This window comes from Zonotrichia albicollis, chromosome 21 (assembly GCF_047830755.1).
Source record: "Zonotrichia albicollis isolate bZonAlb1 chromosome 21, bZonAlb1.hap1, whole genome shotgun sequence".
NCBI classification, from domain to species: domain Eukaryota; kingdom Metazoa; phylum Chordata; class Aves; order Passeriformes; family Passerellidae; genus Zonotrichia; species Zonotrichia albicollis.
The window spans coordinates 9,092,673-9,115,542 of record NC_133839.1 but is presented as its reverse complement, the minus strand read 5'-3'; the positions used below and the strand labels follow the sequence as shown (position 1 = coordinate 9,115,542).

The 22,870-nt window shown below is 45.8% G+C and overlaps 2 protein-coding genes across 3 annotated transcripts in view; one reads left to right on the top strand and one right to left on the bottom strand.

Moving 5' to 3' along the window:
- Positions 1 to 712: 712 nt before the first annotated feature.
- WDR5 (WD repeat domain 5) lies at positions 713 to 12,116 on the bottom strand. The gene is made up of 14 exons (XM_074556486.1): positions 11,894 to 12,116; positions 10,218 to 10,408; positions 9,266 to 9,374; positions 7,954 to 8,027; positions 6,980 to 7,069; positions 6,340 to 6,429; positions 5,528 to 5,611; positions 4,634 to 4,689; positions 4,448 to 4,494; positions 4,217 to 4,292; positions 3,855 to 3,888; positions 3,145 to 3,219; positions 2,814 to 2,901; positions 713 to 1,061 (listed from the first exon to the last, which is right to left on the bottom strand). The coding sequence occupies exons 2-14, from the start codon at positions 10,296 to 10,298 to the stop codon at positions 961 to 963; spliced, it is 1,005 nt and encodes a 334-aa protein (XP_074412587.1). The 5' UTR covers positions 10,299 to 10,408; positions 11,894 to 12,116; the 3' UTR covers positions 713 to 960.
- The window catches only part of BRD3 (bromodomain containing 3), a 47,976-nt gene continuing 36,854 nt past the window's right edge, over positions 11,749 to 22,870 (top strand). The window contains exon 1 of one of the 2 annotated variants that reach the window (XM_074556485.1): positions 11,749 to 11,884. The gene's annotated coding sequence lies outside the window, so the exon portion shown is untranslated. Of the gene's footprint in view, positions 11,885 to 20,656; positions 20,802 to 22,870 lie in introns of those variants that run through there. The other variant, XM_074556484.1, reaches the window with a different exon arrangement.

Sequence of the window (22,870 nt, the reverse complement as noted above, 5' to 3'; positions counted from 1 at the left end):
CTGAGATAGATACAGAGTCATGCCATTTGCAATACAGCTTCATACCATGGATTGCCAAGATACAAAAAAGTCTGGGTTTGTTTCTTTTTACATTGAAATAACTTTACAGTGTTCTGTGAGTTGGCTTTAGAACCAGAAGAGGCAAAATAAAATTAAAAAAAAAAAAATTAAAATATGCTGAGAACAACTACAAGCAGGATTCATTTTAATGGTTAACAGAAGAACTGTAACTTTGCTCTAGAACAGCATCTATTAAACACACATAACAAGAGGTAAGCAACTATACAGAAGGTAAGAGATTCCACCACAGGAGTCAAGTCAGGGGCAGGAAAAGGGAAATCTGGAACTGCATGGTTTTATTTGGTCACAAAGTTTTGAGCTGAGTGTTTTAAAATGAAGCACCCTTAAAAAATGCAGTACTCCTATTTAAAACAATACAGAAAATTTCCCAAGAGACTAGAAACTACATTCTGGAAAAACAAAAAATTTAAAAAATTAAAAAAAAAAAAAAAAAGTAGACATATTAAAAAAAAAAATTCCACACATCTCTAGGCCTGTGACTTAACTTACTGGTACAAAGTAGACTGGCAGCTCTTCTTGAAGCAGCAACAGTGCCCAGAAGCAATGCCATCAGAAAATACAGTATCTTTGGGGTGTCCAACACTTCTGACTCCACACCAGAATCATCCATTTGTCTGCCAAAACATCAGGCAAGAAAAGGAGACACTGCATCTTTTTTTGTTTCTTTTTTTTTTTTTTTTTCCACCACGTTGCCCAGCTCTAGCAGAGCTAAGATGTTTTCTTTAGGCCAAAACTAAACAGGAACCACTTTAGCAAATATTCTTCAGGTTTCCTGCTAAACTGGATTTATGGGTGTTTTTATTTTTTAATCATTTTTTTAAAAACATCTTGAATTTTGTTTTTTTTTCCTGACAGTCTCTAAAGCAATCCTGGAACAGTTTAACAGTCACTCTTCCACAGTTTAATTGTTTTGTCGTTTTCTAGCGCCGCTGATGCGATGATGTTTTCTGTTGGGTGACAAGCTGTGGAGATGACAACATCTGAGCAAAAAAGAAAAGATTAAAAAAAATGGAATTATTTCAATCTGGTTCATAACAGGCATTTCTGAAAATTAGCAACTGTGTTTTATGAAGCTAAGTTATTTCCTTGTAGCAGAATTAAGTGTGTAATTTGTAAATATCTTACAACTTTTGCTCCTCTGTGAAAGGAAATACAAGCAGGAAAGGATTGAGGGCAGTAGGAAAGTGTCTGACAGTTTCAAAAGGTGAGAACTCTCCAGATTCCAGTTCTTACTTCTACCAGATCATGGCAGACACAGCTGAATCAAAACCCAGCTCAGTTTTTTTGTCATGGAGGGTATTTCCAATATCCCAGGCAATCCTTAGGTAATATTTCATCTGGAGAGCCTGAAAATTAAAATCTGCTGCCACGGCTTTCCTTACTGTGCAAATCACTGGGATCCTGCCCCAAAAATTACTGGGATCCAGCCCAAAAATTACTGGGATCCAGCCCCAAAAATCACTGGGATCCAGCCCCAAAAATCACTGGGATCCAGCCCAAAAATTACTGGGATCCAGCCCAAAAATCTACTGGGATCCAGCCCAAAAAATCACTGGGATCCAGCCCCAAAAATCCACTGGGATCCAGCCCAAAAATCTACTGGGATCCAGCCCAAAAAATCACTGGGATCCAGCCCCAAAAATCCACTGGGATCCAGCCCAAAAATCTACTGAGGTCCAGCCCAAAAATTACTGGGGTCCAGCCCCAAAAATCCACTGGGATCCAGCCCCAAAAATCCACTGGGATCCAGCCCAAAAAATTCACTGGGATCCAGCCCCAAAAATCCACTGGGATCCAGCCCAAAAAATTCACTGGGATCCAGCCCAAAAATCTACTGGGATCCAGCCCAAAATGACTGAGATCCAGCCCCAAAAAATCACTGGGATCCAGCCCCAAAAAATCACTGGGATCCAGCCCCAAAATCCACTGGGATCCAGCCCAAAAATCCACTGAGATCCAGCCCCAAAATCCACTGAGATCCAGCCCCACAAAATCACTGAGATCCAGCCACAAAAAATTACTGGGGTCCAGCCCCAAAATCCACTGAGATCCAGCCCCAAAATCCACTGAGATCCAGCCCCAAAATCCACTGGGGTCCAGCCCCAAAATCCACTGGGATCCAGCCCCAAAAATCACTGGGATCCAGCCCCAAAAATCACTGGGATCCAGCCCCAAAAAATCACTGGGATCCAGCCCAAAAATCCACTGGGATCCAGCCAAAAATGACTGAGATCCAGCCCAAAAAAATCACTGGGATCCAGCCCCAAAATCCACTGGGATCCAGCCCCAAAATCCACTGAGATCCAGCCCCAAAATTCACTGAGATCCAGCCCCAAAAATCCACTGAGATCCAGACAAAAATGACTGGGATCCAGCCCAAAAAAATCACTGGGATCCTTCCCCAAAATCCACTGGGATACAACAAAAAAATCACTGGGATCCAGCCCCAAACAGACCATTCACAGCCATTAATTTATGAGACATTTCAATATCTTGACCAGTTCTGTGCTCAAGCAAATCTCCTTTGCAAGCTGATGTCAAAGTTCTCCACAGGTGAAGAATAAAACATTTTCAATGCCCATAAAAAGGAGCAAAACTCCCAGGGTTCAATTAAGCTTCAGGCAGTCAAGAATTTATGGGTCTGAGAGTAAAAGTTGAGATAAGATAGAAAATGCTCAGCATTGATGGTATGAGGGATATTTTATCAATAAAAGCAGAATCCTCTCCCTCACCTGTGTGTCCTTGTAGTTTCTGTACAATCTCTTTTGTCTGAAGGTTCCAGATATAAACCAGGTTGTCTTCTGAACCAGACACAATCCACTGGGAAGGCAGAGAGAAAACAAAGTTATCTCAATCTTTCTGCTCCATATCCAAGTGCTATTTCTCTAGTAAACATTTCATTGTCCTCATGTGAAAGGGAAAAGGAGGAAAAGTCAGAAAATCTGACAGTGAGCCCACCTAGAGACACAGGAACCACCAAAGGAGGTTTTCAGCCCCAAAACTCTCTTTTATCTACAGTAAAACTGCACACAGATAGCAATAAATAATGAGATCAACACCAACCTTTCCACCAGTGACAGAGAAATTGGCAAATATGCAGTATTTCTCATTTTTGTGTCCTGTGTAAGTCTTCAGGCACTGGAAGGGAAGAGCCACAGGACATTAATGCAGCTGGGAGAGTTTTCTCAGTCAAGGACAAACTCTCTAGGAAAAAAAGACTGAACACATCAAACTGTGATCCTCACCCTGCCAAAAAGGGAGATCTGGAGGATGCAGAGTGCAGCTCTGCTCTAAAACCCAAAACAAGCCCTAAATTTGTCCCATTACAACAGCGAGAGAGATCAAAGGCAGTTTATTGTTGATGAAGAGAAAAATGCAGAAATATTGCTGTGTTTAACGTCTCAGGGCTATGCAGAAGGCAAGGATTTTCATTTTTTTTTTCTTTTCAAAGACATTTTTAGTCAGAATCACAGAATAGTTTGAGTTTGAAGGGATCTTTAAAGGTCTGACATGAGCAGGGACAACTTCCACTATCCCAGGATGCTCCAAGCCCCTCCAGCCTGGCCTTGGACATTTCCAGGGATCCAGGGGCAGCCTCAGCTGCCTTTTCACCCTCACAGGAAACTTCCTAACCTGAATTCTCTTTTAGTTCAACACCATCACCCCTTGTCCTGTTGCAACAGGCTCTGCTAAAGAGGTACTGTTTAAAAATCACATGTAAAATCCAATTTTCCTAAAAGCTTAGTTAAGTCTACCTAAATAGAAAGAATTACCTTTCCTTTGCTGTAGTCCCAAAGTTTAAGAGTGCTGGAAAACAAAAACAAAATTTTAGTTCTTGGGTTTTTTTTTTTTAAATCTGAAAAGTTCCTAGCACCTGGAAAATGTTTCTCCATTCCAGAGTTAAAAGTTTTCATGGATCTTTTTAGCCTGCCTTTGGAATGCAGGGTTAGTTAACCCCAAAATATCAATTTTACTGCCTTGTCATTCATATTCTCCTCCACAGAAAACATTCTATATTAATTCATGTATTATCATTACTATAGCAGCCAAAAAGCAAATTAAAGCATGATTTGATACTCCAAATTTCAAATCTGTGTGTTATTCTCCTTTTTTTTTTTTTTTTTTTAATACTTACTTGTCCAAAGTTGCAGCTAATATGTATTTGCCATTTGGTGAGAATTTCACAAAAGACACAGGAGGGTTATCATCATCTACAGCAAAATGAAAAGCAGGGTTACAAAGTGCACAGCTGAGTTGTCTCACTGACAGAGGGCTTCTTTTGACATTCATTTGTTTTTAATATTTCACTAAAACACAGAAAATCTGTGTGAAAAATACAGCCCAGACAAGAAATATTTCTACTTACCAATCAGTGTTTTCAAGCACTGGCCTGATGCTGTATCCCAGATACGACTGGTAAAAACACACAAAAAATAATTATTATTGGGCTTGAAGTCTTTTATTACAATTTCAACATCACAAATACAAGGTTTTGGTTTTTAAAGTATTTTTAAAATGCAAAAAGGTTCAAAGAGTGATGCAGACAACTTACCAGAGTCCATCATAGCTACTTGACACTATCAGGGATCCATCACGATTAAAATGCACCTGGAATATTATTAATACTGATTTATTAAAACTAATAACTTTTATTAATAACTAATAACTTTTTAAAACTAAGAACTTTATGTTCATAAAGATCAAATGTTTAAATTATTTTCAATTTCTGACAATGGAATACATCAGCAGGATAAAACATGCAGGTAGGACCTGATTATTTTAAGGGCATGGCGTAGAACCTCTTATGTAGCCACTTAAGGTGAATTTTCTGCTATTTGGATGTTTTAAGGTGAATTTTCTGCTATTTATATCTAAAGAATGATTCTTTAGAATTATTACTGTTAAAAGACATTTGTAAGTGTGAAATATCTTTTACACACTGCAGAATGACCATGTTAGAACAGCCACAGTGCAACACATCTGAGGCTTAGATTTTTTTCAGTGTTTTTCATTTCAAAGGCATTAAGAGTTGAACACCTTCTGGTTTTCCTTAATTCCAATAGATCTTGCTGTATTCCAAGCTCATTTCTCCTAGGAAATTCATGAGATTTAAAACAGGAGTGTTGTGTGGAATAACTTCAGTAATGGCTTGGAACAACACAAAAGCAAGAGCAATACAGATTGTTCAAATGCCACAAATCAGTGTCCCAGAATGACACCCAGGCATGCCTGGCACATGTCTGCACTATCCACATTTACAGCCAGGACTGTAAAAATCCACCCTGATCTTAGAGAAAACAGCACTCATTTCATTCCCACTGAGCAACAACCACAGCCCAGCCTGGCTGCTGTGTGAGGGCACAAACTCACCCTCCACAGGGCAGCACAGGAGCTCTGCTAACCAAACAAGCATTTTTGTGATTTTCACTGATCAGGAGGGACTTACAGCTGAAACTGGGTCAGAGTGAGCAGGCAACGTCTTGAGGCACTTCCCTGTTTTCACATCCCATATCCTCACGCTTTCATCGAACTGCAGAGGCAAGAGAGGCACCAGGGGGTTCAGTCAACACCTGACTGAGGCACTCAGGAACAGCATCAACCTCAGCCCAGCTGGGTCACAAAGCCCAGGAACACCTCCCTGAATTCCCTGTGTGCATGTCCCCACAGGGAATGGACCCTGTGGATGTTCACCACAACAGATTCCAGCATTAAATCACATTTACATCCCCATCCCACTCCCATCCACGCAGGACACTGAGGATGGATTAAGGGCTTTTTCCACAAGCAAACACAGCAGGGGCAATGCACAGCTCACCTGCCCACAAGCTGTGCTTGTGAGGGAAAACACAATTTAAATGGGCTGTGTGATTCATATTCTTTTATTTAATATTGTTTTCACACCATGATCTGACCCAATCTGCAGAGGGAGAGGTGATTAGAAATCATCCTTCAGATAAGTCAGAATCCAGGTGATTAGAAACCATAAGTTGTACTAGAAATCCTGTATTCACTAATTATAAATTGTACTACATCAATCCTGCCTGCAGAAATCCTGTGCCATTCTAATCATAAATTAGTGTGCTACACTAATCACAATAATCTGTTAAGAAAATAAAGCTGTAATTGTAACTATGATTTAATACCATCATCATTCTGCCAAGGATCCCTAAAGAACCTGTCTGTCCCTTTAGTGACAAGTGACAGTGTGCAGTACTTGCTTCCCACAAAGGAAAAAAAAAAAAATTAAAAACCACTCACTGAGCCAGAAACGATGAGGTTTGACTGAGGGTTGAAATTGCAGCAGAAAACGTAGTTACTGTGCCCTTTCAATGTCTTTAAGCACTTACCCTGAAATAAAATTCAGCAGAGTTAAATACACAGCATCACCCAGCACCATAAAAGCACCCAGAGAGAGCACATTAAGGTTAATCACTGTGCAGCACAGAAAGAAACATCTCTAACCCCAGATTTAGCTGGGCAGAGGGCCAGCTGCAACAAAACAGCACAGAAAAAAATATAAAACAATCATAGTGATTGCAGATGAGGTGCAAACTGTTTATGCAGCTCAGGAGGATCCAAACCATTTAATATTCCTAATCAAAACTCAACCAAATCATCCAGTTCTGTTACAAGGGAATGGAGGGGGAAAAAGCAGAAATAAAAGTTATAAAAAGGTTTCATCTGAGAGGCTTTTTGCTGTGGTTCTGTCTCCATCATCAGGTTTAGTGCTCTCAGAGCACAACAGGCTCCTCGTGGTACCCACAAGCATCCAAGAGCACACAGCACAACTCATTCATGCTCACAGCCCATCCACCAGCTTGCTGCAAGCAGGAACACAAGTGGAGAAGCCAATGCTGGAGAAAAATGAAGGTAAATAAATAATAATTCCTGCCCTTACCGAGCTTACATCCCATATTTTGAGAGTTTTGTCATCAGAGGCAGAGACAAGGAGGTTGGAATCTGATGACCAAGCAACATCAGAGATCCCCTAAAACAAAAGAAAACAATTCTGTTCTCAGCTCTGTTTGTTCAGCCACACAGAAAAGTGGAAAACACAGACTGCAGATCATTCCCAGCTGAAGCCTGAATGAAAATTCAGCACTGAGAGTCAGGAATTCAGTGATTTTGCTGGGTTAAGAGCTCCTCTGGCACAATTTTAAGCTGGGCCACACACTCTGAGAACATCAGTAGCCCCTTCACAGAGTTCTTACTGTGGCCACCAAAACCCTTTGGTGGAATTCCTAAATAGAATGCTCACAAATTAATCTGAGTAAATGGCTTTTCTTCATGACAAATGGCTGCTGTTTACAGTCCAAGTCCCCAGAGGCTGGAGAAGATTCCAGTGGTTTTTCTTTTGATAAATCTTCGTTTTTGCTCATGAAACTTCAGCATATAAAAACTTAAAAAAAAAAAAAAAAAGAAAACCAAAGAGCTTGGAAGTTTTGTGTTTTCTTAAGAACTTTGCAGAATGAGTAAGTGTTGTGTTTATGTAGGCAAACCCACAAGAAAAATTCAATCTCCTTAAAAGGCAAATGTTTTGTTCCTTATACAAAGGAAAGATGGAACTCACAGGGATTTTCACTCTGCCCTGTGTCTGAGGTGGCTTCTCCTGCAATTCAGGGACACAAGAAGCTGGCTGGGCACTGGCAATGCAGCCTGCACTGCACCCATATTCCCAATATTAATCCAGCAATTCCAGAACTATATAAACAAAAAACAACTGAGGAACAAACCTTCTACATAGGCAAAACTAAGCAAGAATGGAAATTCTTGGTTACAGGTAGAACTAACCAAGAATGGAAATTTCTGAATGAGGAAAAGAAAGCAAAGTTCTTCCCAGGTAAATTCCCACAGTAATCACCTGATACTCACCAGCTTATGACCAGATATTGTTTTTTCAAACTTGCCATCATATGCTCCCCAGATTTTAATGAGTTTGTCAGCAGCTGGAAAAGAATGTGCCAGTTCAGAGGTTAATTAAGAGCACCAGCAGAGCTGTCCCTCCCAGGTGAAAGGAAATCAGTTAATTCTGTCTCTGGGCAGCTCTCCCTCCCCAGGCAGACCTCAGGGCAGAAGGTGATTTTGGGTTGGTGAAGAACAGCTTCCTACAGAGCCCTCTGCAGCAGCTGAGCTTACATAAGCTGCCTGGAATGCAGAGACACTCCAGCAGCTTTAGTTTCTCTCCTGACAACTTGGGTTTCTACTTTTGTTTTAGATTGCCAGTGGTAAAAGCAGTGCTGGTTCAGGGGAATGCTTGAAAGGCTTTTGCCCCAAAAAGAACAGTAATTACACCACAAGCTGGACTGAATGGATGCCTGCAGAAACCCAGACATATTATCCATGGTAACTTGCAAAGCAAGCCAGAGAAAAAAGTTGCTATTTGCCAGATAGAGAGTTTGGAAAACATTTTCAGGGGAAAGGGGAGGGAAACTCTGATGGGGACACTAAGAATGATTTATATGGCACAGTGCACTGGTTTTGTTGAGGTTGTTTGCAGTTAAGCAAAGCCCCAAGCCATTCCCATGTCTGGAAGATGTTGCAGTGACCCTCACTGTCATATTCAACATTTCCAACTGGCCCTTCCTTACACATGGATTCTCTCTGCATCACTGACAGTCACAGAAGCACATTTTCAGGGCAAAGCTGTCAAGCAGTGCTGAACACCAAAGAAACCCTCAGGAAATACCAAAGCTGACAGAAAAGAGACTTGTTCTATCACTTAAGAGAGCAAGTAGTGAAATACTATTTGTAACAACCTTCTGCACTTCACTGGGGCAAAGCTCTGACTGCCAAGCACCACAGGCACACAGGACAGAACACCCAACTCTGCAGCACTTTCCTTATTTCCCACAGGAAAGTTCTGCCTGCAGATATTGTGCACAAAGTTTAATTTAAATGTTCACTTTAGTGCTACAGAAAAGCACAAGGGTTTCCTCTGCACAGTGCTGGTTTTTGCCCATTTGCTCAGTCAGGAAAGCTGAACAGGTGAGGGCTCTCCTGGCAATGCAAGGACCCAGTGCTCAAAGTAACAGAACTTCAAGCAAATTATCTCAAAGGGCAACAGCTTTGGGATCAGTCTTTTAAGAAAAATCATGGCATGGCATCCCTGATGGAGGCTGCAGACAAGCCCTTCTTCAAGGCCCACATTTGTGTTTGAAATGAGACAAAAGCAAGCAGTACTTACAGGAGCTGGCAAGCCACTCTCCATTAGGACTAAACTTGACTGATGACACTGCCTTTGTGTGTCCTGCTAACGTGAACTTGAGAGCATAGTTTGGCTTTACTGGGGCAGGCTGGAAGAGAAATACCCATGAATGAGTTAAATCCCAAATTCAGCATCTCAGTGGCCAGCTCTGATCAGCACAGGGGAATGGACCATGAGGATGTTCACCAGAATAGATTCCAACATTAAATCACACTTACATTCCCATTCCCCTCCAAATTCAGAAAAAACCAAACACCCTTTCAGTCTGGGGCCTCACTGCTCCAAGCACAACACCAAGTCACCCCTGAGGTAAATTCCATCCAAACCAGTAATAAACAAGTGAGAATGATCCAACAGCCCAACCACAAAGTGCCTGGCACTTCCAAGTGACACTCTGGATATTGAGCTGTGCAGTGCTTTCAAGTGTTTGCATTCTCACCCTGATCATGAATTAAACCACAGGCCAATTCTTCCCTGCCCCTAAAATCCCACTTTTACCTTTTGAAAACCCCTAAAATCCCACTTTTACCTTCATGGTTAGACAATAACACCTCCCTTGAGCATCTCCAGGCTTCAAAGAACCTGAATAACTGTTTCCCCACTGCACAACTAGAGATTCACCAATTCTCCAGCCACCTCCAGGCATTCCAAGGATAAAAACAAACAGCCTTTGTCATGATTAAAATGACAAGAAGCATTTCACTAGTGAGAATTTCCCCAAAACCTATAAAAGATCACAGCACTACAGCAGAGCTGCACTCCATCCACTTTTCCCATAAAATCCTCAGCATGAGACAACAGCAGAAGCAGCCACATGGAAAAGATCTTAATTTATAGATGAATTCAAATCCCTGATTCTGGTCTGGCTGCTGAGTGTTCAGGTAATTCCAGGTGTTTTTTACAGGGATATTTTTTGGGACCTCACACACACCTTGCTCTGATTGGTGGAGGAGGAAGGAGTAGATTGTGTTTTGGTGGATTCTGCATCTGGCTTCTTTTCTTCTGTTGCCATGGTTCTGGAGCTGGCAAATGAGACTTATGGGTGCTTGAAGGGGAGAATGAATGTGCTGCTTCAAAAGGCAGCTCCTGCCACTGAGAGGAGAACCACGCTGAAAGGAAAACCTGGAAGAAAAACAAAATATTCTCATTAGCTGTCAAAAAGATTCTCAGCATGCACAAGAGTGAGATTGGTCAAAGTGCAGGTTGCCAGAAACCAGCATGAAAACCCCTATTTATTATCTATTATTTATGTTGAGCAACACAGCAGGATTTTAGGCCTTCAGACCTACTTATGTGCAAGACCAAGAACTCAAGCCACAGCTTTTGATCACTCCTTGGAAAAGCTTTTTCCAAACACAAGTACAGCACAACAGCTTTGAGGTGTGGCAGGGTTTTCATATCACAGACCCCAAAGCACTTGTAACAAGTACTTAGCACAGGGTAAATCCAGTAGTTTGTATGGAAGTTGGAAGGAACAGGCAAGGCCTTGCTATTTTAATTTATTAGGGAATATGAGATGATGATGAACACAAATAATAACTGGTATTTGGAAGACATGACTAGATTCCTTTCAATATTTTGGTGTCATATTTCCCTGCTGGAAGGTCTGAGCACCAAACCACCCCATTCTCCAGCCGAGACTCCCCCTGACTGGCAGCAGCCTCGGATCAGCCTCTCCAGAGTCGCTTTCTGTAACAAGACCTGATGGAGTGCAGTGCCAGGATTCCGTAATCGGGGCCGATGCTGCAGAGGGAACTGAGCTGCTCCACTGCAGCTCAGCCACATTTCAGCTCGGGAACACAATCACCCCCGGCTCACACTGTCAGGATTTGCCTGCTAAGTGCATTTGCCACCTCGCAGCTCCTTTTGCTGCTGGCAGCACACTGGGGAACGGGAGCATTTGCTCCCAGGATCCCGCGGCATTCCAAGCATCTCCTTGCCCAGATAAGCAGTTGCCTGCCGGCTGTGCTGGCTGTGGGGAGATCCCAGAATGAGCCAGGCTGGAAGGGAGCACAGCAGGCTCATCCCAGAGCACATGGCACAGCCCTGCATCCTGACCATCCCCACTCAGGGACACTCCCCGGCCAATCTGAGGGCCACGAGAGCAAATTAAACTTTCCCAACGCACATCCCCGTTCCTTTTCATCTGGAACTCATCTCGCAACTCGGCAGCTGCCAAACCCAAACCACCGCAGCAGCATCGCTGCCGGGCCCGCCTGGGCTCCATGCCCGGGGGGGGCGCATCCCCTCCCACGGTACCGATATCACCTCCCCGAGCCCCCCCGGCCCCGAGCGGCCCTTCCCTCGCTCTGGAATGCTCGGGAATGAGGGGGGGGACCCCGAAAATGTGGGGAGGGGGTGAGGGGAAGGTGGGGGGGGGGGGTGGGCAGGGCGCGCGCGGAGGGGCCCGGGGTGGGTGAGGGGGGGGGAGCGGGCGGGCTCGGCGCGCGCTGCCTGAGGGGAGGCGGCGGCGGCGGCGCGCGCGGGCAACGGCGGAGCAGGAGGAGAGCCCCGGGCGGTGCGGGAGACGAGGAGGAGCAGACGGGGAGAGGAAAGGAGAGGAGCCGCCGCCGCCGCCTCGCCCCTCTGGTTCTTTCGGTGACTTACCGGGGGATGGGGACGGGGAAAAAGGGGGGGCGGCCGCCGCCTCCTCCGCGGCGAGGGAGGAGCGCGGCCGCGGGAGGGGAGGGGGGGACGCGGCGGCGGCAGCGGCGGCGGGTCCGGGTCCGCCAGGCGGGGAATGGGGCCCGGCGCCTGCGCGGAGCGGGCCGGAGGCCGCACAATGCCGCTCTCTCCCGGGAGCGCTACGGCGCGGCCCGAGAGCCAAAAGAGCGGCGCGAGTGCGCGCACGGGCGGAGCCCATCCCCGTGGCGTCCTGCCCGCCCCTTCCCTCCCCTCCTTCTTTTCCCTCCCCTCCTTCCTTTCCCTCCCTTTGCTCTTTTCTCTCTTTTCCCTCCCCTTGTTGCTTTCGCTCGTTCCCTCCCAGCGCCCGCTGCCGTTCCCCGCTCGCTGAGGGGAGCGCCCTGCCCGTGCGGGCCGCATCCTTGCCGGTGCGGCATTCCCGTGTGGGGATGTCCCGTACACACCGGGATCGGCGGCCACGGCGCTGCTCCCGCCGCCCCGGGGCCGTTGAGCTCGGCTGGAGGGGGTTAGGTGTCGTTGGGGTGCGACCGCAGCTGGCCCCGTTGGGTGTACAGCGATAAAAGCGGCTGTGAGAAGGGCAGGCCCATTCGCACGGCAGTAATGGCTATAATAATGGCTATAATAATGGCTGTAATATCCATAATAAAGTCTGTAAAGGGAGGGTCGGGATCTTCACGGCAGGGAGTGGGGAGTCATCCTCAAGCTGCACCAGGGGAGGTTCAGGCTGGATATCAGTGGGAATTTCTTCATGGAAAGTGGTGTTAAACATTGGATCAGGGAGGAACATTAAACATTGGAGCTGCCCAATGCAGAGTCCCCGTCCCCGGGGGTGTCCAAGGAGCGACTGGATGTGGCACTCAGTGCCATGATTTAATTGATCAAGTAATGGTCAATCAAAGGTTGGACTCAACCATCCCAGAAGTCTTTCCCAACCCAAGTGATTCTGTGACTCTAAATGCTGATGTTAAATTTATTAATTGACAAAGTGATTTAATTGACAAAGTGATGATCAATCAAAGGTTGGACTCGATCATCCCAGAAGTCTTTCCCAACCCAAGTGATTCTAAATGCTGATGTTAAATTTATTAATTGACAGACAAAGTGATGATCAGTCAAAGGTTGGACTCCATCATCCCAGAAGTCTTTCCCAGCCCAAGTGATTCTGTGACTCTAAATGCTGATGTTAAATTTATTAATTGACAAAGTGATGATCAGTCAAAGGTTGGACTCCACCATCCCAGAAGTCTTTCCCAGCCCAAGTGATTCTGTGACTAAATGCTGATGTTAAATTTATTAATTGACAAAATGATTGAATTGACAAAGTGATGATCAGTCAAAGGTTGGACTCCACCATCCCAGAAGTCTTTCCCAGCCCAAGTGATTCTGTGACTAAATGCTGATGTTTGACCTGTTTTAACACCGAGAGGGTATCTGAGGCAAGGTGGTTTTCTCAGCGTATCGTCACACAAAAAGCCCTGACTCAGAAAAGTGTTTAATTCATCAAGGCCAAACAGCCCAGTTACAGTTAAACATGTGTTTAAGCACTTCTCTGGAGAGCAGTGGGTTATTTCTGAACCCACACGTTGCAGTCTGCTTTCACTTAAGAGGGAAGCAAAGGAGACGTGTGTCATTCACTGGCCCTTTAACACAGGAAGAGTTTTGGCTTCCAAAAATTCTAGTGGCAGTTGAGAAAGGAAAAGATGAAAAAAACCTGTGGTGTAGTGAAGCCAAGGCCCTTCTCCTCCAGCCTGGAATCCTGCAGCAGAAATCTGGAGAATTAGCCCTGCCCTCTAAACTCAGGGAGGTAAAACACAGAAGAGCTGCACAGTCCCCTGAACAATATTAGGGAACAAATCCAGTTAAATCCCTGGTGCTGATTCTTCCAGATGGCTTTGGCTTAATGTTTTCAGTATTTTAAACAATATGAAATAAAATGGGAGAATGCAAATCAGCAGTATAATGCTATTTATAGAATTTGCTTGTGGCAGGGTGTTTTTTGTTTCTTTCATGTTGGAGATAAGTTTGTATTTTGCCTCTCAGTGCCTGCTTTGGGAATTTTTGCCTGATATTTTTCTCTATATTTTTTTTAATATATATTTTCTATATATTTTTATATATAGAAAATATATATAAATATGTTTATATATGTGTAGAAAACACATATATGTGCATGTATAAAAATCCTTATCTGCTGTGAATAATACCTCTCTGGAACTTGAAAAATGTAGCCTTGACTACAAATTAAGTGTAATTCTAAACAACCCCTTAGCCTCTAAGTGTCCTGGATGTTTTTTTAAACTAGTTTAAAGTATGATGAACTCCCTTTGGCCAAGTACCTGATTCCATGCCAGGCAGGGTTTTTGATAGCATGGAGCTTGCAGAAACAGCACGAGCAGGGGCATCTCTTTGGGACTGCAGAACATCCCCAGGGCTCTGCACGGACAGAAATTTGGATTAAATTTCACTTGATGGTTATGAATCTGTGTGGGTCTTTCTTGTTCCCCTGGCCAGGCTTCCACAGCTGGGATCAGCAGGATGTGACATCTGTCCAACCTCTGGAAAAGCGTGGGGCTTGGCAGGCTTCTCCCTCAGCAAATCTTTCACTCCCTTTGCTTCCAAACAGCCTGAGCTTGGGGATGTGCCAAGTGCACTGGGAAAGCCACCTGTCCCAGGTGTTTGTGGGAGAGCAGCTTCCCATGGTGGTGAAAAGGAGAGGAAAATGGCTCAGATTGGAAGGAAGTGGCTGCTCCCAGTGTTACTGGGCTCCCTCTGGGTGCTTTCCAGGCTGTCAGGAGCTCAGGCTGTGGCTCCTGCTGTCACCAATGTGTGATTCTGTCCCAGGTTGCACCAAGGCCAGAGCTAACCCAGAGCTGACCCAAAGGACCTTTTTGTTTGGGGAAAAGCTCCCAGGAACTTCACTACAGCCTGGACCTGTTCTTTAGACCTGCCTGCTGCAAACCAGCTCGTGCTGAGGTTTGTAGTGGTGAGTAATCACACAAGCTGTGTGAGCCCATGTTTATGTTTTGGCACAATTAGCAATCTCAGCTCGCATTTTTATTTGCTTGGGCCCCTCAGCAGACAGAGGAAGTGCAGAACAGACTCGCTGTGTGTTACACTCTGCTCCAGAAACAGGCAGGAAGAGCTCAGGAGAGACCTGCTGCATCTTTTAGGCTTCTAAAGAGCAGCTGATCCCTGACACAGAGCTGTTTCTGGGTGGTTCCTAACATTCTGCTCTGTTTTTTTTCCTTCCCTAAATCCCAGATACATCACATTCATATGTTTCTTCTGGGATTTAAAAACAAACACTGAACCTTTTCCAGGATGATATTTCTACCTCCCCCACCACACACTAAGCCTTGCTTGCATCATTGCCAACATTTGTTCATTTAAAGCTAGGAAATCTTAGCCCAGTGGAGAGCAGGTAGGATTGGAATCTTCCTGCCTTGGGAGGGATGTGTACAAACACTTAATCCAGGCATGAGGGGCCTGGAAGAAGTTGAAGAACTCATTTCAGTGTAAGATCATTGAACACTGCATGTATCAAACCCTTGTTAGCAAAGACCTGTAAGAAACATGATTTTGAAGAGCAGGTTGGGAGTCCTGCAATGTGCAATTCATTCAGCACAAATCCCCCCCAGTGCCAGCCCCAGCCAAGCTCCTGCACTGAGGCTGCTGATTTGAGAGCCCAGGCTGAGTCACACACGCTCTGGCTGCCAGACGTGATGACAGCCTGCCTCTCCCAGCCACTTCAACTGGAGCAGCAGGTTCTCAGCACTTGTGTGAATCAGGAGCTTTGTTCTTTGGCTGCAGCCACAGTGAGGGGACAGTTCAATGCAATCCACTCACAGCCCTGAAATAGTTTTAGTGAAATCTATTTATTACTCGTTGTCATTTGCAGATCAAGATGTTTGAAGGTGTTACTGTTAGAGGATCTCTCTGCCATTCTCTCCAGTCTCTGTGAGGGGGGCAGGAGGAAAAGTAAGGAAACACAGAGGAATCCTTTAGGGCTCTGGCATGTTCCAGTGTCTGTTGGTCTAAACTGCCAGCTCAGTAACACACACCATTCACAGCCTTGCTTACCTGTGCAAACACTGTGTTCACAGCAGGTGCTGGGTCTCCACATCACACTGAATGTCCAGCAAAACCATTCAGGTGCAGGTAATTTCCAAAGGAACGTTTTTAACTATGCCCAAAGTTTCTGGGCAGTTTCTTTTCCATTCCTAAATTCTGTGCTCATGTCCTTCTCTCTCACAACAGTTTAGGCCTTTGCTCTGCCTCTTTCCTTACATATCTTAGCCCACTGTATCCCAGTCTCCAGCTCCTCCAAATGAAGCTTTTTGCTGCCTCCTGGTAAGACACATCATAGTCAGACAGGAGATTTTGTGGGCTCTTCACGCCCTTCCTGTCCATTGCAGTGGAAACACTTCAGCTCTGCTTCACTGGATTGGGAACTTCCAATCTGGAAGAACTTTATTTAAATAATCTCCTCTGGACCCTCCACTGGATATTGGCTGACTTGAGAGCACCATTCAGATCACAATCAAAACTCCTCTTTGCAGATGAACACATACAAGATCCTTTAGGTCTTGGGTTGCTCAATTCTTTCCTGTCTTCCCTTCAAAGAGCACATTCCTGTGCCTTTTGGGGCTTGTGGACATCCTGGCTTCCCAGTCTGGGGGCTCTGCTCACCCCTCTCCAGATGAAGAGGGAACACTGAAGATCCAAAGCCCTGCAGGCACTGACATTCCTGGGAGTGAGGAGCCAGGGTGGCCTCACCAACTGGTGTGTCCAGGCTCTCAGAACTACAAAGAATGAGTCAGAAGAGCTGAGTCCCAATTCTGCCTCTGCCCGTGATTCTCTGCATCATCATATTCCCTCTCAGCTTCCTCAGCTGAAAAACAGGAGTCATAATATTTCCTTACTTACAAAAGCTGTTAGGAGGATTATTGCATTGTTGTGAATTCCACAGATGAAAGGTACTACAGAAGAACAAACTGCAATTATTGTTTCAAACCTCTGCCCTAATCCTGTCATCCTTAACTTACTGAATAACACTTACTCAATCGAGGAAATCCTGCCACTACACTGAAGATGATCATTGGAAAAGATGACTCTCTGTGTAATAAGAGCATTTATCCCCTTGTGTTCAACACCTTTCTGCCTGACACTGGAGTGATCTGAGTCATGTAATCTCCCCTTGCAGTGGGAATCTGTGGTTGTGATAGTGGAACAGGCACAGGTAAAAATCAGAAGCTTGCAGGAAGTACCTGTGGCAAAGATCAGAAAAATTGGTGTTCCCAGCAGCCCCTGATGCCTGCTAAAGACTGTTGGGTGCAGTCACACAAGGCACTGAGTGTGATCCATCCTCCCAAATCTCATCTGTCCCACAGAATATCTCCTTTTCTGCTTCCATCCCCTCTGGGTTTCAAAACACTCAACACTCCATGAGCAGAGAGGCAAAAAGTGCCAGTGTTTAACAGCCCTGAAAACCACTCTGGTTTTGCACAAATAACATTTTTCTTGTTGAAGCCTGTGCACAAAGCTTCTGAGATGGATGTAGATACCACTGGGCATTACAAGTTAAAAAGTACTATAACAGCCAGGAATAAATACATGGCAGGTGTTCATTAACAAGACACTAATTGGGTAACTGGAGGTGCAGCATAAAAGACCACAGAGGCCAATTGAGAAGCTTTGGGTGAGTCCTGGATGCTCCTCTGAGCTTGGGGAGCAGGAGGAAATAAAGAGCTGCTGCTGTAGGTTTCTGTTTTATGGAAAAGCTGGTGCTAAGGTGTCTCAGAAGAGGCAGCTGCTACACCTTGTGCATGAAACTGTGTGACAAAATCAGTTCAGAATTTAATTTAAAGATTACAACTCTTCCTCAGTTGAAGTGCTTTTACTTTGGCTTTGGTAACTTGAGCTTAAATGGTTCTGATTTGATTTCACTGTACCTCCTAAGGGGCTTATTCAAACTGAGTCAGCCTGTGCCTGTTTGGCTAAACCATTATCTAAACTCACTGCCTTGCATAAAGAAGGCTTTAGGGATCCCAAAATATGTTTGCTTTCCTAATCCCTTGGAGGATGCAGCAGGGTTCTTCAAGCACAAGTCTGCAGACCTACAGGTAGGTGTGTGAGTGACTGCTGTGTTCCAGGTTGAAAGCTGATAGTGGTGAAATCTCTGGGGACACTTTCCCACGTGAATTGTTTTGCCTGCTCAGCCTGCTGCATAATGAACATGACAATTTGGGATGAAACTCTCTTACACCCACCCTGGGTGAGATAAGGCAGATAAGGTGTAATTGGAGACTCCTTTTGGGTTGCAGTTTTGATGCACCCTTCATCATCGTGCTCCTGGCAGTGGATTTGCAGTGAGGATCAAACCCCAATACTGAACTTGTGCCCATTCACTGTGAGGTGAGTGCCCTGCTGGCTTGGAGAGTTTAATGCTCACACAGAGTTTCTGCTCTCTGGCTTCTCTTGTTTCTGCCTTTCTGCCTGCACTCCCCAATTTCTGTCTGCTCTGTGTCTGTTGCTGGGGTTGCTGAACACTTTGCATTAGGAGACCCCTGTTCAGCTCCTTGTGGGTCTGCCAAGTCTCACGTTGCAGCCAACACTTCTTTTGTTGCACGAGTTTGTCTTAAACTAAAATATAAATACTTTTAAAACCCAAGCTTTCAGATTATGATTTAGCTGAAACAGAGTATTTAGAGTGCATGGAGTCCATTTTTCCAAGTGTTCATAATGAACACTCAGCCCATTTCTCCCTGCCCCCTCCCTTGGAAAGCTTCAGCTGCCAACTTTTCCCAGCCCCCATGCCTAGAGCTGCAGCAGTTTTCATTTAGGGGCTCTTTGGTCATGCTCATAATTTGGTGGATGTGTATGTTATGGCATTCAGGAATTCCTACTCTGGCTATCCCTGTGGGATCAGGGACATCCTGGAGCAGGACAGTGCAGTCAAAAGAACTGCCCTGGCTGCCTTCAGCTTTCCAATGCTTTGATACACTTGTGGTCTTTTAGATTGCCTTAAAAATGGGCTTAGAGCAGAACAATGGTAAAAAGTGCTCAAAGTCCTTCCCCTTACTCACAGATATTTGGAATTCAGGACATTGTGGGCAGGGCAGAGTTCAGGTGGTGTTTCAAAGGGATTTCCTCTCCTTTTGGCAATCAGGCTTGTGAACACTAGCGCGTGAATTATGGTGGTTCTCCTTAAGTAGACCCAGAATGTAATTTTTTCTTGCTGCTTGCATGGTTTGTGCTCCTGCAGAGACCATGTGCTCTGGGTGGGGAGGTGACTTTGAGGTACCTGGTGGTCAAGTCAGAAGGGTCAGCTGGCAGGAAGGAAGCCCAAGTCTCACACACTGACCCAGAGCGGGGTTTGGGTGTTGATGCAGATACACCAAATGCTGCCTTAGTAAATGTATCCCAGAGTGGTAGAGTTGTGAGCAAGTTTCTGGTTCCTGAATTTGCACAACCCTTGAAGTTGAGTGCCAAAAAGCCTTTTTTTGGGGGAGTTTGGCTAAGGCATGTGCACAATATTGGTTCCATCCTGAGGCAGCTGCAAGCCTGGCTAAATGGAATTCTCTTAAGCCTGTACAATCTTTCTGATTATATCATACCTCTGGAGAAATTTCAGTCCCATTGGTTGTGTTTTTCTAAAGCTAATCTTCTGGAAATAAGGTCTTTTAGTAAAACTGCCTTCACCTTATGGTTACAATAAACTGACTTATTAATTGGCATCAGCATGTGGCTGTCTGAACCAGCAGCGTGGCAGCCTCTGCTGGCACACGTGTCCACAGAGAAATCCCTTCACTCTGCCTTATTCCATCTTGGCACTCAAATGTTCCCCTCATTTATTTTCCAACAGCTCTATTATATTTTTTTTTTTCTGCAGCAATTCAATCATATTTTGGCTTCTAACAATTTTTTTGTTTTAACTTCTGTTTGCAGTTGTGGATTTGCTTTAGGACATGGGCTGTGTGTGTCTGTTACTTGGAAGTGTTTTTAACAGCGCTGATGTTTGTTGATGCTTTTATGGTGGTGTGCTGGTGAAATTCACATTGTTGTTATTGTATACGTTCGATTAATTTCTGTTGTATTCAGCAGTTGACAATGTTATGAAATTCACCAACCAGTGCAAACTACATCGGGCTGTGGGTTTCCTTGATGGATTTTTTTTGGCCGCTCTCTACTCCGGCGTGCATCGGCGGCGGGCTATTTTTATTGCAGCTCGTATTAGTTGTTGCGTAATACCTGCGAGAGCGCATTACCCAATGCAAACCGCGATTAAAAAAAAAAAAAACCAAACAAACAAAACAACACAACAAAAAAACAAGGGGGCGAGAGCAGTTGTGATCGCAGCACGCGTGGGTCCCACGCGCGTTTCCAGGCGCACTTTTCAGGCTCTGCTCGTAGCTCGGGAGGCGCGACGCGGGCGGCCGGGGGAAGCCGGGATTTTCCCCGGCCATGTCTGCCCGGGGGACACCCGCCCTCCGCCACCTCCGCGCGGCCCCGATCCGCGCCTTCCCCCGGCCGAGCCCCGCCGGGCGCTTCCCCCGCCGGGGCCGCGGCGTGAGGCGGCCCCGCCGCCCGCTGACCGGGGCATCACCCCTGCCGTTCCCGTCCCCTGCCCGCCGCTCCGGGGAGGGCAAGGGGGGCCGGGGGGGACCCGCCGGCTTGTGGGATTTGTAGTGCGGGCTGCGGCCGCCGCTTCTCACCCGGCCCGGCCCGGGACTACGGTGCCCACATGGCCTTGCGCCCCGGCGCATGAGCGCTCGGGCGCTGTAGCGCATCTATTATACTGCCTTGCCGAGGATAAAAAGAAGAGCAACTGGAGGGACTGTAAGGCAAACGTTGCTGGAGCTGCCGGGGCAAAGTAATCTATTTAATCTTTCCCTTTATTTGTTAGATGCTTGGGTGTGCATTGCTAGCACTGGGCCATGGTTTCTGGAGGGAGGGGGGCCGGGGAAGAAGGGGGAGGAAAGGAAAACCCACTTGGGAAAGGCCAATGCTGAATTTTTTTTTATTTTTTTTTTTCCCCTCCTCTCTTCTGCTCCTTCTTGTTGCGAGAGCCCCGCGTCGCTCCCCGCGGCCCCGCAGCCTTTGTGCGCCGCCACAATTGTAACAAAGCGCGGCGGGGCTGGCTGCAGCCTGGCCATTGATTTCCTCCCGGCCCCGCCGCTCCTGCCCACCCTTTTATTCTTCTTCTTCTGCCGCTTCTTCTCCATCTTCTGCTCCCCCTCCCCTTCTCGCCGAGCGCCCGAAGACGCCCCGGCCGCAGCCGCGGCCCCGCCGAGCCCCGCGCCCCAACGCAGGACGGGCTTGCTTTGCTTTCTTTCTCTTCTCTTTTTTTTTTTTTTTTTTTTTTTTTGGTTTTTCTTCTTCTTCCCCCTCTCTCGCTCGCTTTCCCTCGCTCGCTCTCTCTGCCCGCCATCTTTTGAAGGGGAAAATTAGGGGCGAAGAAAAGGAGGGCTCTTGAAAACAAGGAAAAAAGAAAGAGGGAAAAAAAAAAAAAAAAAAAAAAACCAAGAGGGAGGGAAGAGGAGGAGGGAAAAAAAAAAAAAAGAAAATTTAAAAAATAGCGCGGAGGAAGGGGGGTGCTAGGCAGGCTCCAGCCCCCGGTGGCGGCGGTGCGCGGGTCCCGGCTCCCGTTTGTGTCGGGCGCGGAGCGGAGCCCGGGGCGGCCCCAGCCCTGGGCCAGCGCCCGCCTGCTCCGGCCATTTCCCCGCTGGCTCGGGAGCTGGAAAAAGGTCTGAGCAGGCAGCGGATGATGGGCTGGAAAGTGCGCCTTTCGCGTGTTGTCCGCGTCCGCATGCATTTATTTGTGTATGTGTGTGTGTGTGTACCCAGCTGCTCCGCTCGTGTAAATATCCGGTGTTTACCAAACTTTTGCAAATAAATGGAAACCCAAGGGTTCGCTGCCTAAACTTGATACGCTTTCTAGGTGTAAAAAGAAACGCAGATCGCAGATTTATATATAGAAGTGTCACGCTATAAATAATGCTACCGATAATAAAATGTAAAACTTCAAAACTCAGCCGTCCTTCTCCTCCGTTTATACTTCTTGTTTGGGTTTGGCACCTCCCTGGGCGCTGGGGATAGAGCATTATTTGTAGCCTGCTTGGTTTCACTTTCAAACAAAGCTGTAGTGTTCAGGTCGCGGGTCTGTGTGCGTCTTTACGTGGTTGGGTCTCGCAGGGTGTTAATTCAGAACGTGTTTTCCTCCACAATTGACTTTGGACAACGTGGAGAATGTGTTCTGTCAGGTTCTGTGACAGTCCCAGAGTGTGGCTGTTCCTTTCTGTTGATTTCTTCAGGAGCAAAAAGTTACTAAAATAAACTTGTTTGGATGAGCAAATGTGCTGGCTTCACTAATATTTCAAACTTTTAGATGTAGGTTTTGGGGTTGTTTTGTTTTGTTTGTTTGCCTTTTTTTTTTTTTTTTTTTGGTTACATCTTAAGTTCCCTGACACTGGTAAATAATAGCAGGTTAGGAGCTGACATAATTAGCAAAGCACACCTGCTGTTCCTTGCTGGGAATAGAGAAGCACGTTTTTAATATGCTTATTAATTTTTTTAATGTGTACGGTGTGAGTGTGCTGGGGGTGTGTCTACATGAAACTGGAAGTTTAGTTTTAAAGCTGCAACTGTTGTCTTTAATTCACACAGTGCTAAGCCAAGGTATTAGAGGGGACTTGGTGACTACCATATGTGCTGCAGGATCTGGGTGACAAGTGCAGAATAAATATGCATCGATCAAAACAAACAAGAAGTCCCCAAAGCAGTTTGGTTGCTTTACAAGCAGAAAAAGCCATGATCTGTATTGCTTACAACTCCCTCAGTGCTTGAGTGTTCTGTGAATGCAGGTCCTGCCTCCTGAGCTGCAGATCACAGCACCAGCAGACTGCTGGCTGCCTCATTTTTTTAGCACAGAAGTTTGGGGAG